This window comes from Gastrolobium bilobum, unplaced genomic scaffold, assembly GCF_033153095.1.
Source record: "Gastrolobium bilobum isolate Gb01-03AN ecotype WA unplaced genomic scaffold, APGP_CSIRO_Gbil_v1 utg326, whole genome shotgun sequence".
Lineage (NCBI taxonomy): Eukaryota > Viridiplantae > Streptophyta > Magnoliopsida > Fabales > Fabaceae > Gastrolobium > Gastrolobium bilobum.
The window spans coordinates 4,520-19,813 of record NW_026897447.1 but is presented as its reverse complement, the minus strand read 5'-3'; the positions used below and the strand labels follow the sequence as shown (position 1 = coordinate 19,813).

At 32.8% G+C, this 15,294-nt stretch overlaps 1 protein-coding gene across 1 annotated transcript; it reads left to right on the top strand.

The window, feature by feature from the left end:
* The first annotated feature begins 5,906 nt into the window (after positions 1 to 5,906).
* Positions 5,907 to 13,314, top strand: LOC133307024 (uncharacterized). Its single transcript, XM_061507442.1, has 11 exons — positions 5,907 to 6,095; positions 6,732 to 6,949; positions 8,410 to 8,515; positions 8,616 to 8,717; positions 8,844 to 8,903; positions 9,466 to 9,544; positions 11,099 to 11,246; positions 11,625 to 11,748; positions 12,056 to 12,236; positions 12,669 to 12,697; positions 12,932 to 13,314. The coding sequence occupies exons 1-11, from the start codon at positions 5,922 to 5,924 to the stop codon at positions 13,082 to 13,084; spliced, it is 1,374 nt and encodes a 457-aa protein (XP_061363426.1). The 5' UTR covers positions 5,907 to 5,921; the 3' UTR covers positions 13,085 to 13,314.
* The last annotated feature ends 1,980 nt before the right edge of the window (positions 13,315 to 15,294 follow it).

Sequence of the window (15,294 nt, the reverse complement as noted above, 5' to 3'; positions counted from 1 at the left end):
CGGTAGAAGAGGAATCTGTACGTCAATGCAAAAAGAGGTCCAAACACCAAAACAAGACCAGATCTAGAACCTACGCAAGGAGACGAGAAGATCGCAACCAGCCACGGCCGGAGTGAAGGAGAGTGGTTGAACTGTCACGCGCGCGTGAGGGCGCGTGTGACCTGAAAATCGGACGGGACCGATGGCGTTGGAACCGCGCGGCTGAGACGAGCACGGCGGTATGTGGATCGCCGGAAACGGTGACCGGACGGTGGTTCTGGACGAGTCAGAAGCTGTATGTGGACAGAGAAGCGTCCGGAAACTGACAAGGAGATAGCTCCGGAAAAAAAAAAAATTAAACCACGATGAACAGTGGGTTCACTGGGAAAAAAATTCAAAGTTCCTTAGGCTCTGATACCATGTTAAATAACGAGAGAGTGAGAGAGAAGATAGGAACATTTGAAATAATATTTTGTGTGTATTGATCTAATTCAGAGAGTTACAATATATAGAGACTCTAATAGGCTTTAAGTGAAAGGCCCAGACCTAATTACAATCATCATAATAACAGACTAATACAATCAGCATAATTACAGACTAATCATATCTAATCATATTTAATATATTCTAACAGCATGATTCATGGGTTAAACATGATTGAGGGTGGGCAAAGGTTGCTTCTTCCGCATAAAAATTTAATTTTTCCCTCTTTTATGTTCATGGCCTACCAAAGGCATCTTACATCCTTGGCAGAGGACCATTATCAATAGGCTAAGCTAATCCAACCGTAGTGAATAAACTCATTGACTTCACTTAACTCATTTGAGGTGGTTGCTGAGTGTTACTTTCATAAGGAAAATATTTTGAGTATTACATATATACTAAATACTCAATATATTTTTTATTAAATATGAAAAAAGTTAACTCATTTACACTATCTTTACCTTTATGATTATTTCCTCTCATATTCCTTTTTTTCCCGTTTTGGTAAGGGAATACATACTCTTATTGCACTAAAAATGTGCTCCTTCATAAGAGATATTTTTCTTTCTACAACATTTTTTCTAATTTTAAATTTGTTTATCACAATGCATAGCTAAATAGGACCCACACCAATTCATCCCGAACTTGGTGATTAAACTCTACTGCAATGATGATCCTGTAAGGGAAGTCTTGCGAAAAAATAACTTGGCACTAACATGATTAAAAAAATTCATTGTATTTTTTTTATTACTAAAAGTAAGGGTAAAAATATAGAATAGAAATGAAATCTTTTATGAATCAAAATACTATTATAATGGGTTTAATATCTTTGATAATGTATGAGAAGATAAAATTATCTTTTTTTATATACATAAAAATATGTAAGACTTATATTTATTTTTTATTTTTTTAAATAATCTCTACATGCTTTTATTTATGTAGGAGATAATATTTCCTTCTTTGAGAATCATAATAAGTGAATATAAAAGACAAAACAGTGACAAATGTTGGTCTGCCCAATTGAGTGTTTGCGGCATGATTCCCGCGGGAGTGATATTGATACGATCCTGATTGATGCTGGTCTTTTTGGTGTTCGGTCCAAGGTGTTTCCTTTTGGCTTCACCTAACAAACTCATCCTAGAATCAACGGGATAAGGTCTTGTCCTGTAGTGGAAGTGGACTGCGTAAATCAACCCACCTACCCAAAAATAAATGTATTGGGAAAAAAAATGTATACATGAATAATAAATAAAAGTTTGCATTTATAATTTAACATGACACAACAAATTTTTTTACACAATAATATTTTGTGGGACCTATATTTTTTGAAGAAAAAAAAAAAAAAGACACGTAAAACGAATCTCTATAATATTAACTCTTATAAAACTCATAAAAAAATTATAGAATCAAATAATTTGGGTATATGCGTATATTGAAACGAAATCAATGCTTTTTATTTCGTGGCCACGTCAGGCGAGTTACGGGAGTACTATGATAACTTAAGGTCAACTCTATCTTAACCCAATATTTTAAATCACTAAATTTATAAATTATTTCATTTTTTGTATCATGCTTAATTGATTCCCTCTTGATGTGGTATCTTTTTACCACTCATATTTGAATTTCTAAAATCTCTCCTCAAGTGTGGGGAAAATTTTCTTTTAGTATTAGGGCGTGTTTGGTACATAATATATACAATAAAGGCTAAAAGTATAAGATCTGATTGTATAAGATCTAATTAAATTTTAATACTATCTAGCATTTGGTGTGATATTGTATAAAATAATATAGGGTTCGCTTTTTCTGCAGTTACTGCAAATAAGTTATCTACAGTAAGCCCAATACGAAGTCGTTTTAGGACGAAAATCATGGTATTTTTGTAATTTTAATTTATTTCAGGGTTATAATAGTCTTTATATTTATAATTTTTTAATATTTTAATACCAAAACGATGTCGTTTTGGGAATAAATGCAGATAACTTATCTGCATTAACTGCAGAAATATTTTTCCCAATAATATATTGTATAGGATAATATAATCCAATATTTGGTAATGCACTGTATAATACTAGATAGGATAAAAATAAATATTTTTGAAAAAAATAGCTTTTAATAATGAATTTATATAATTCTTCCAAATGTATAAGAAGATATTAACTTTTATAGAAATCTGTTCATCAGTGTGCCCAAAAAATATATTAACTTTTATAAAAATAAAAATCTCCAAATTTTTTAAAAATTATATATTGAAAAATTATTTTTTATTTTAATATACTAATATTAAAATAATATACTAATTCTTAAGAATTACATTGGTTAATACATCACCTCTTTATCATGCCTAATCCTACTCTCCTAGACCTGATTAAGTTATTCATCATTTTGATATATAAAGGGATCCTACTGCAAAAGCTTATACCATACGATGGTCACACCAAACAACTAAAAATGTCGTAACGTATAGTATAAATTTATACTATCATGCTTTATACATCACATCAAACAAGCTCTCTATCAACCATCAGTGGGCAGGTCTTGGATCCAATACATGGGTTTGCTTATTTTCAAATATTTAAAACACATAATACATAGTTATCCTGAACTCAACTTGACTCCAATATCACTATTGAGCAAACCAAGGGAGTTTATAACAATGAATCACCGTCAAGTCTAAAAGTAGCAAGTGGGTTTATTGACCTCAGTTAATTATTTATCATGAGTTTCATCAGATTTAAATATTCTAACATCCGAAAAAACTTTTGGGGTGAGTCAGGTTTCAATACCCTCACGATAAAAGCTACACATGAGACTAATTCAAAGTTATGCGGTGTATCAATTATTCAGTAATGGACAATGACCCAATATTTAAAAACAAATGAAAACATCCAAGAAAAGGGACGACTCATCTCTTTGTCCATGCAAACTGATACATAGCATGCGCAAATGGGGCATCACGTCACCCACTGGGGCCTCTGCTTATTAATTATTTACTCTTAGCACGTCCCTCCACATCCTTTTAAAGGGCTTTTTCACCTTTGTGCATTGATGCAAATAGGACCCACACCAATTCATCCCGAACTTGGTGATTAAACTCTACTGCAATGATGATCCTGTAAGGGAAGTCCTGCGAAATTAAAAAAATTCATTGTATTTTTTTTTTTATTACTAAAAGTAAGGGTAAAAATATAGAATAGAAATGAAATCTTTTATGAATCAAAATACTATTATAATGGGTTTAATATCTTTGATAATGTATGAGAAGATAAAATTATCTTTTTTTATATACATAAAAATATGTAAGACTTATATTTATTTTTTATTTTTTAAAATAATCACTACATGCTTTTATTTACGTAGGAGATAATATTTCCTTCTTTGAGAATCATAATGAGTGAATATAAAAGACAAAACAGTGACAAATGTTGGTCTGCCCAATTGAGTGTTTGCGGCATGATTCCCGCGGGAGTGATATTGATACGATACGGATTGATGCTGGTCTTTTTGGTGTTCGGTCCAAGGTGTTTCCTTTTGGCTTCACCGAACAAACTCATCCTAGAATCAACGGGATAAGGTCTTGTCCTGTAGTGTAAGTGGACTGCGTAAGTCAACCCACCTACCCAAAAATAAATGTATTGGGAAAAAAAATTATCCATGAATAATAAATAAAAATTTGTATTTATAATTTAACATGACATAACAAATTTTTTTACACAACAACATTTTGTGAGGCTCATATTTTTTGAAGAAAAAAAAAATAAGATACATAAAACGAATCTTTATAATATTATACAATCATTTTTCCTACAACATAACTCTTATAAAACTAATAAAAAAATTATAGAATCAAATAATTTGGGTATATCCGTATATTGAAACGAAATCAATGCTTTTTATTTCGTGGCCACGTCAGGCGAGTTACGGGAGTACTATGATAACTTAAGGTCAACTCTATCTTAACCCAATATTTTAAATCACTAAATTTATAAATTATTTTATTTTTTGTATCATGCTTAATTGATTCCCTCTTGATGTGGTATCTTTTTACCACTCATATTCGAATTTCTAAAATCTCTCCTCAAGTGTGGGGAAAATTTTCTTCTAGTATCAGGGCATGTTTGGTACATAATATATACAATAAAGGCTAAAAGTATAAGATCTGATTGTATAAGATCTAATTAAATTTTAATACTATCTAGCATTTGGTGTGATATTGTATAAAATAATATAGGGTTCACTTTTTCTGCAGTTACTGCAAATAAGTTATCTACAGTAAGCTCAATATGAAGTCATTTTAGGACGAAAATCATGGTATTTTTGTAATTTTAATTTATTTCAGGGTTATAATAGTCTTTATATTTATAATTTTTTAATATTTTAATACCAAAACGATGTCGTTTTGGGAATAAATGCAGATAACTTATCTGCATTAACTGCAGAAATATTTTTCCCAATAATATTTTGTATAGGATAATATAATCCAATATTTGGTAATGCACTGTATAATACTAGATAGGATAAAAATAAATATTTTTGAAAAAAATAGCTTTTAATAATGAATTTATATAATTCTTCCAAACGTATAAGAAGATATTTTTTTTTTTTGTAAATGTATAAGAAGATATTAACTTCTATAGAAATCTGTTCATCAGTGTGCCTTAATACATCACCTCTTTATCATGCCTAATCCTACTCTCCTAGGCCTGATTAAGTTATTCATCATTTTGATATATAAAGGGATCCTACTGCAAAAACTTATACCATACGATGGTCACACCAAACAACTAAAAATGTCGTAACGTATAGTATAAATTTGTACTATCATGCTTTATACATCACATCAAAGAAGCTCTCTATCAACCATGAGTGGGCAGGTCTTGGATCCAAGACATGGGTTTGCTTATTTTCAAATATTTAAAACACATAATACATAGTTATCCTGAACTCAACTTGACTCCAATATCACTATTGAGCAAACCAAGGGAGTTTATAACAATGAATCACCGTCAATGAACTAAGCTAGTCTAAAAGTAACAAGTGAGTTTATTGACCTCAGTTAATTATTTATCATGAGAGTTTCATCAGATTTAAATATTCTAACATCCGAAAAAACTTTTGGGGTGAGTCAGGTTTCAATACCCTCACGATAAAAGCTACACATGAGACTAATTCAAAGTTATGCGGTGTATCAATTATTCAGTAATGGACAATGACCCAATATTTAAAAACAAATGAAAACATCCAAGAAAAGGGACGACTCATCTCTTTGTCCATGCAAACTGATACATAGCATGCGCAAATGGGGCATCACGTCACCCACTGGGGCCTCTGCTTATTAATTATTTACTCTTAGCACGTCCCTCCACATCCTTTTAAAGGGCTTTTTCACCTTTGTGCATTGATGCAAATATATTCTGCAACCTTTTTTTTTTTTTTGGTTCCATTAATTAACGGTGGCAAAGATGAGAGTGGCAGTGGTTGGTTCTGGGATTAGTGGGCTGGTTTCAGCTTATGTTTTGGCCAATGCTGGAGTGAATGTGGTACTGTATGAGAACAAGGACTACTTAGGACTTCATGCTAACACTGTGCATGTTGAAGGGTTTGATTTGAACCTGGGATTCATGTTGTTCAACCAGGTAATCACTTTACTGCTTTCTCTTGTGTTCTTATTCATTAGTTATTCACATATTTGTGTCTAGAGATGTTAGAGAGATATAATATAAAATCATTGAAGGTCCATCATTCACAAATTTTGAGTTGAATTGATTACTTATCATGATATAATAACAAAAATGACTACAGATCACGAGTTCAATCTTCAGTTTCTTTAACACAAGGTAGAACCAAAAAATGAAATTGTGAAATATTCTTATTTCAAGCTCAAAAGGCTTGCGGTAGAAGGTATATTAGAGAGATTTAATATAAAATCGTTGAAGTCATCACTTGCAAACTTAAGCTTTTGTGTTGAAATGTTTCTTTACTGATTCGCGTATGGAAAACAGTTTCTTTACAAAAATGCAAAAATAAAATCACATACAATCGATCCTCACTCCTACCCTCGCAATTTATTAGTGTCTCATTGCTAAATTAGTTCTTCAAAAATACAAAACAGTTATTCAAGTCGTCCTTTTGTGTTACTTTAGTCTTTCATAAGGTTGAATCTGGTGATGATTAGGATATTGTAGAGATTAATTTTTGAGTCTAATATCAAGTGATTACAGTAATGATAATGGTGATGTTGTTGACAATGTAACAATTAATATCCTGAACAGGTCACTTATCCCAATATGATGAAATTCTTTGAGAGTCTTGGAGTTGATATGGAATTGTCAGACGTGTCATTTTCGGTCAGCCTAGACAATGGCCGCGGCTGCGAATGGGGAAGCCGAAGCAGTTTGTTCAGCTTGTTTGCACAGAAGAGAAATGTGTTCAATCCTTTCTTCTGGCAAATGATTAGAGAAGTTATCAAGTTCAAGGAAGATGTTCTGAGGCAAGTTTTTTTTTTTTTTTTAAGACAATCTTGAAGCAAGTTATTACCTAAGCACTCTGTATGAATTTATTTTATTTATTTAATGTTTAAAATTATATAAGTACATAGCAGTAAGTGCCATACTCGTAGGATAGGATAGTTTATTATACTTTCTCTAGCTATTTAGTTACAGCTTTCACTCAGAACTCATAGGAAATCTCCCAACACTCCTCAGTCATAATTAAATCACTAACAAAGCAGTAACTCCTAAAGCATTCAGATGCGTTAGGTTGGAGGTTTCTTTTGGAATGACTTGGAAAGTTTGAGATGGATTTTTTAGTTGACCATATTTGTTAGGACATTTTAAAAAATTTGTCCATCATTCGAATTTGCATAGCAATCTAAGTTTGTATGTAAAATTGAAAAAATTTGTCATTTCAGAATACTACCCAGACAATGATTTTCTCATTACCTCATCAAACCAAAAAGTAAGAAAAAAAAAAGCAATTGACACAAATATCCCTTCTCAAAAATGGTGCTAAAAAAAGCTGGAGAGAGAGTATTCTTTGTATTTAGTCAAGGGTTAGTTTGAGAATTTCATTCTATTTTCCCATCAATATTTTACTTTCAACCAAACATAGATTCAAAAAATTTAACCCAATTTTCCTGGTAGTATTTTGCCCTACCAACCAATTTTTTTTTAACTTTCCCACCAAACTCACTTTCCTACCAAACTCATTTTTCCTCCATATTCCTAGTAATTGTATTTTCATGATAAAAAAAATTCTCCACCAAATGATCCTTAGAGCAAGGGCACAGGAAGTATAGCCATTTTTTTTATGGATTCAAAAGAGTATGTGGTCCTTAGATTCCTGTCTAACTCAGGAAGGCCCTGCAATATTTTTTTTGATTGGGGGTGGAGTGAAACGACTAAGCTCTCTATCTAAAAGGTATCAAGATAGGGCCTGTTTAAAATTTGTTTCGAAAAACAATTTTTTGAATTTTAGAAAAAATAAAATAAAATAAATTCATTTGATATAGTCTGTTTTGTAAAATAAAGTTCTAAGAATTGTAACTGTTTTTTTTTTTTATACAATCAAATTTAAAAAATGTATCTGAGTTGTTTTTATTTAGTGTTTTGAATTTTAATTTTCAAAAAATAAATAAATAGAAAACACTTATTTCATTAATTATTTTATAAAACAGTTTTAAAAATCAAAACACAATCAAATACACGCTTAGTTTTGATCATACAGAGCTAAGGTTCAATGTTTCTTTAACTGTTTGATTGACTGTTGTTCGAGTAATAGACACACTGAACTACATTTTGTTGTTTCTCAATGATTACATGTAACTCTACTGTGTAAAGTTCAACATTTAAAAACAATAGTAACTGGCAGTGTAAAGCTATCTTGACTCATTTGTGATCGATGTACTGATAGATTTGTTGGTTCTCACTTTTTGTCCATTTTGCAATGCAGCTATCTTGATATACTTGAGACTAACCCGGATATTGACCACAATGAGACTTTGGGGCAATTCATCAAGTCAAGGGGGTACTCAGAATTATTTCAGAAGGCTTATCTGGTGAGACCAATTAATTCTTAGACTATAGTTTTATGTATATTCTATAAACAAAACCTCTATGCTTAGTGTTAATTGATATTATAAACATAAAAAACTGTAGATTCCAATTTGTGCTTCTATTTGGCCCTGCCCTTCTGAACGAGTTATGAGCTTTTCTGCTTTCTCAGTTCTCTCATTCTGCCGCGAACACAGTCTACTTCAGGTACTGGAACCAACCGCATGAACCATTGTCCCTTATCCAGATTTATATATTAATTTTAGTCTACTTCTTGTTCTAACATGGAAATAATTAAATTTTAGTTCTTGTTTCACTTGGTTGTCTTTGTAGGTCTTTGACCGTCCAAAGTCGATGACTGTCACATGGAACTCACAAAATTACGTAAAGAAGGTGCTTTATATTTATTATGATACCACCGCCACCCCCGCTTCCCATTAAATCCTCATCTATAACGATGGGAGTGAATTTTCTCATGTGAAAAAATGATCATGTGGTCATGTTATTTGATCACAATCAGTCATTAATGATGAGATAAGAGAGAGAAAATGTATAATTTTTAAATGAGTGGTTGTCATCAAATAACATGACCACTTTTCCACATAAGAGAATCCACTCCAATAAATGATAGGACGATGACAATCCTTATAATCAATCTTACTATTATATATTTATAAAAAAATTATTTTTCAGATTCGGCCTTTTAGTTACAAAGTAATAGTTTTACTACTGCTTCAGGCTGACCCTCTTTTCTTTGTATTTATTATGATAGTTAGCCTTAAATTTTTAAAGATATGACACCCAAGGAGTAGTTTTCAGTGTCAATTTTACTTATATCTTTCATATTCTGATAGGAAAGAGTAAGTGCATCATAGAGAGTGAGAATAATGAATGTAACTCTATGTTAAGAGCTTGTACGTAAAAGTTGTCATTCACTCTTTGTTGAAAAAATCAGGTCAAAGAAGAGCTTGTGAGTAAAAGTTGTCAAATAAAAGCTAATTGTGAGGTACACTCGGTTTCTACATCTGATAAAGGTACGTGGGTGATTAATCTAACCTTTTCACTCTTCAATTACTTTCCTCCTGCAAGAATTTTTCTCTATATACAACTTATTATATTTTCAGAGGTCAAATTTGATAAAACTGTTCTTATATGATTAAAATGTCAGGGATTCGAATTCAGGAGTTTATCGAATTCAGGAGTTCACTCTTCTTAAAGTATATACCAACTTTTCCCGTTTGACCAAAGTTTCACCAAACGACTGAAAAATTGATTTTTAACTACATTCAAACCGTAATTAATTTACTGATATACCATGGTTAATATAAGTAGAGATATATATTGAACATATATTTAAAAAAATACTTGTTGATATATTATAACAATTATTTTCTTATACTAGAATTCTATAAAATATAAAAGTACGTTTATTTCTCAATAATATACTTTTGTTAATTTTATATTTTTTAAATTTTTTAGCACTGTATTTTGTTTTTATTTTTTGGTACAAAATTCTTTAGCCAAATAAGTATATAATTTTATATTTTTAATTATAAGAGACATTATAATGTCTCTTAAAATTAAAAATATAAAATTATAATCTCTTATAATTATTTTTTTATTAGAATTTTTTTATTTTTAATTATATGAGACATTATTTTTACTTGGCTAAGAAATCTTGTACCAAAAAAAATGAAATTCAGTTGCTAAAAAGTTTAAAAAATATGAAATTAATAAAAGTATATTTTATTTGGATTAATATTAAATATTTATACAATATATTGATGCCATTTAAGAATAAATCAGTGAGAATAAAACTTCACTTAAGATAGTGAAAATAACTTATTAAAACCTATACTTAAGGAAAATAAGTAGTAATAAATTTTAAACAAATCTAATTCTCTTTTTACAATAGAGGAGATAGTTAAAATCTTAAATTACAGATAATCGTAATAAGTTATGTATATACAAATTCTTAGAGCAAAACAAATACTAATTAATTGATGGAAGTAATATATATACATGTAAGTTGTAAATATTAGATTCCCATAGTAAAAAAATGTTGTGAGAAAATTTTATAAAATTATAGTGTGCTTTTACATGTTATACTGTGAGAAAAAATTGTTATGGTATCCATACCAAAAAAAAAAAATTTGTTATGGTATATCACGAAGTATTTTTTCCAAATATATGATCAATATATATCTCCACTTATATCAGTCACATTTTTTCAGCAAGCTAGTTATGGTTTTAAATGTGGCTAAAATTTATTTTTTTAGTGGTTTGGTCAAACTTTGGTCAAATAGGGATATATTGGTATATAATTTAAGAAAATGGATAAAATGTTAAATTGGTTTTAAAGGAGGGATAAAGTGTCAATCAGCCCTTATCCGTACTCTCGCTAACCAGGGTTTAATGGTTTAATGGGGAGGAGAGTGATTTATACAACTTCTTATACTCACGGTGGAGAGTGGAGACCATTGATATGGATACTGAAAGGAAATAGAAATGCAATGAAAACTTGTAATAATTTGTAAATTGACTAAAAAAATGCTATTCTAGTAATAAGTTTAGAAAACTTTTTGCAGGATGTGTTGTGTTAGGCAAAGATGGTTCCCAAGAAATGTATGATGCATGCATAATGGCATTACATGCCCCTGATGCATTGAGAATATTGGGAGATGAAGCTACATCAGATGAGTGTAGAACTCTTGGTGCTTTTCAGTATGAGTACAGGTAAAATCTATCTTCTTATTCCAATTGTTAATTGGCAATCCTCCAATCATAGAATAAGAGATCACAGCTTGTGATGTTTATAGGCTATTGATATAACCTAATGCATGCATTACAGTATCTTCATTTCTATTGTTTTGCTCATAGAGTTTACATTGGATAATAATCACTTACGCTAAGGGAAGTTAGCATTTTAAAAATTTTCTTAGGACCTAGAGCAGAAAAATAAGTTCTAAAATTCCAAAGGCTTTTGGATTGGGGTTATAAAACTATGTATTTATATATGTTAATAACTGAATTTTAAAGGGCTAATAGTGATTTTTTATATTCTATATTCAATTAAGTCCAAATGCAAAATTATTCGTTCATCTGTATATGCAGTAATATCTTTCTTCATCGAGACAAAACTTTAATGCCCCAAAATCCAGCAGCATGGAGTTCATGGAATTTTCTTGAAACTACCAACAACAAAGTGTGTGTGACATACTGGCTTAATATTATTCAGGTTAGTAACATCTCTAGAAAATAAAAAATAAATCACAGTATCATTTAAATACATAAAATGAGGGACGAGGACAATCTTTGTACAATAGCCTTAAAGAGGCTGTTTCCATGTTTGAATCCATGCCTTTTCAATCATCACAAAGGAGTAGTTTTATCACTGCTCGAGGCTCGAGTGCCCACTTTATCATTTGAATACATAACTGTTCAAATATTGAACAAAAGGGAAATTTATTGGTTTTGAGCCCTTTCACTAAACTGGGCAGTGGATAAAGTTACTGGTTAATATTTATTCTTATTCTGACTTGCAGAATATTGGAGAAACTAGCCTACCCTTTCTTTTAACTATCAATCCAGTTCAAACACCCAAAAATACCTTGCTCAAGTGGTCAACTGGTCATCCAGTACCAACAGTTGCTGCATCAAAAGCTTCGTATGAGCTGGGCCATATTCAAGGGAAAAGAAAAATCTGGTTTTCTGGGTCCTACCTAGGTAAGTTCAGGCTTTTGTGTTGACAAGATAAACTTTCATAATTAGTTCACTGCTAGTTTCCTTTGACCTGCTTTTGGCCACTAATTTTTATGTTGGACTGAAAATGCTAATTGTGATTTGGATATTCTTAAGTGACACAATTCGTTGAACTGGTTTTAAATGCCTTCATATGTAAAATCATCTTATGTAGCTTAGTAAAGTGCTGAAACTATACAGAAGAAGCACATCCCTGAAACCTAAAGTGGTATAATATATACAATTCAGAGTTAAACATCATTATTAAAATTATCAATGACACTGAACATATATTACTTATATAGATATAATCATTATTCAAAGTTGCTATTATCTTATTTAATTCCGAGCATAACCTCTACTTTTAGATTTACTTCTAATTTACCTGAGATCTAAACATACTTCTGTCATTTTCAGGTTATGGATATCATGGAGATGAATTAAAGGTAGTATGAGCAAACTTCATAAGGAAAAGAAAATGATTTTTGTCATTGAATTATATTTATTCATGTATTTAAGATAGTCAAGCCTCTTTCGTATCCTTTGTAAATTAGCAATATAAACGAATAATTTTCTGCAAGATATAGCTTTGGCAGCAATATATATTTAGGTAATTGGTTTTCTTGTAACATTTCGTCAACAGGAACCGAGTTAGTGAACAATATAGTTTTAATTTTCAGGCCGGGATGGATGCAGCATATGGCATTCTTGGAAGATGCTGTGCACTTAAGAGCAACTCAAAACACATGACACCTTCTTGGACAGAATTGGGAGCACGCCATTTTGTGACTAGATTCCTGACGTTATATATAACTACTGGATGTTTAATGTGAGTTCACTTCTACCAGTGTGTAGCATACGAGCGTCTTTTGCTTTTTCAAGTTGGTAATAATGTACTCATGTAAGTTTCACGTGCACACCACCCCCACTTCTCATTAAACCCTGACTAGTGAGGGTAGGGTGAGGGCAATCTTTTTATGCAGTTTTACCTTTGCATATTTGCATAGTAGAAAATAATGTACTCATGTAAGTTTCACGTGTAGAATTGGACAATTGAACTTCAATTCCTGACAGCATATTTCCTTGAAATTTTGGAAAGTTTGCCCAACTCTTTTACTTATTATATGTATAGTTACCAAAGATTGAAGCAGAGTGATCCCAAATAAAAGAGGGACTATTGGAACTGTTGCTGAACAGGATAATTATTTATTTTGATATCATGCTCTGCATTAACCTCAATGCTGCATATAACAGACAATCTCTCTAGGTAATATAAGGTTGGACTTAGCAAAAGATTAATTTTATTTCTTCCTTGAAAATTGTAACACCCCGTTCTAGAACCGGTTTGTTAACATCGCATTATGATATTAAGCGCAGTTACAATCACATGGGTTCCATTGAAATCCGGATAAATTTTTCATTTTTAAACGTACCGAACTTATAATACCCAATTTCGTGATCATAACCATATTACCTTGCGGAAACAGATAAATTAAGCTTAACATCATGTTCATTTCCCATTTTTAAACCATTAATTTACTTCTTGTTTAGTTCAATACTTCCACTATATTGTAGGTTTCTTCATTAGCTACCCGTGGCTTCAAACCGTGCTCAAATCGGAGCACTGTAGCCCAAGTTAGGACCATTTGAAGCAACACAAGAGAGTGTTGGTCACAGGCCCCGCGCGCTTCAGCGCGCTACCGGGCGCTCAAGCGCGCGCTATCGGGCGCTAAAGCCTCCATCTGGGCGCTTAAGCGCACGGAGGCAGTAAGCATCAGCATTTCCAGTGTGGATGGGCGCTTAAGCGCGCAACAGGGCGCTCAGGCGCGCTAGCCTGGGCGCTCAAGCTCCCACTGGGACGTTTTAGCGCGCAGAGACAGAAGCATCTCCTCCTTCAGTGGCGAAGGGCGCTTAAGCGCGGACCAGGGCGCTTAAGCGCGCAACCCTGGGCGCTAAAACACGAGGGGGCAGTAAGCCACCCAACTTTCTGCAGCAAAGGGCGCTTAAGCGCACGCCAGGGCGCTCCAGCGCGCAATCCTGGGCGCTTAAGCCCCCACTGGGGCGCTCCAGCGCAAGGAGGCAGAATGCATTGGCACTCGCAGGGGCAGCAGGGCGCTTGGGCGCGCTGCCAGGGAATTCCAATTCCCACATTTCTCAAGTCCAAGCCTAGGGGAAAATGCATCCCCATTACAAACCCCAATTGTCCATGCCCCAAAACTAAATCCTAGCACTCATCCAACCTCTCCTCATGAGATTTAGCTAGAATTTGGGCAGCATGACCTTTGTTTTCTCATCGTTTACCAGTTTAAACAAAAGGGTACCTAATTGATTTTCAGCCCAACCAATTCAACAACTCAATACATAACAAGCATGCATATATTGAATTTCAAGTAGGCATCATTTACATTACATATCCTTTACAAATCATAGAACTTAGCTTACAAAACACTATGATCATTCCCTTGGCTCCCATCAACAAAAGGTGTAACCAAAGGCATGAGCATAGGCTAAGTTCATCCAATGAATCAAGATATACAAATGACCATAGGCTTTCAAAATAAAATCCTATACATGTCAACTACAAAAGGCATGCATAAACTCAAAGAAGTGCCATATTTCATGCATAATCCAGATATGGCCACTTGCCACCAGAGGCTCCTGCAGCATCCTTACCTGAAAGGGGGTCCCCACAACACGGGGTAAGATATACGAATATATCCAGTAAACCAGGGGTCCTTGGAGCATCTCTCCACCCCACAGTTCCATATCAGTGTAATAGCAATAACAATAATAATGCAGTAAATACATATCTATGCAAAGTGCAATACATCTCCAGGAGAAATCCCTCGAGCTCTCAAGCTGTCCTAAGGAAACTCAGATGCAAATAGTCCTACTGGCCAGCTAACTACCAAGTATGATTTACGCATCGTCATGCCACATACCAACATAGGGAAACACCATCCTATGCCACACCGAATGCATACACATACGTATAACAAAGCATTACACTATTTTATTGCATTTATATACACAATCACAACCT

Excerpts from the sequence above, each read along its gene's own strand:
- LOC133307024 (XM_061507442.1), top strand. The coding sequence starts at position 5,922 with ATGAGAGTGGCAGTGGTTGGTTCTGGGATTAGTGGGCTGGTTTCAGCT. Across the intron at positions 8,904-9,465 it reads CACAAAATTACGTAAAGAAG|GTCAAAGAAGAGCTTGTGAG; the intron begins GTGCTTTATATT and ends TGAAAAAATCAG. Across the intron at positions 11,247-11,624 it reads GCTTTTCAGTATGAGTACAG|TAATATCTTTCTTCATCGAG; the intron begins GTAAAATCTATC and ends CTGTATATGCAG.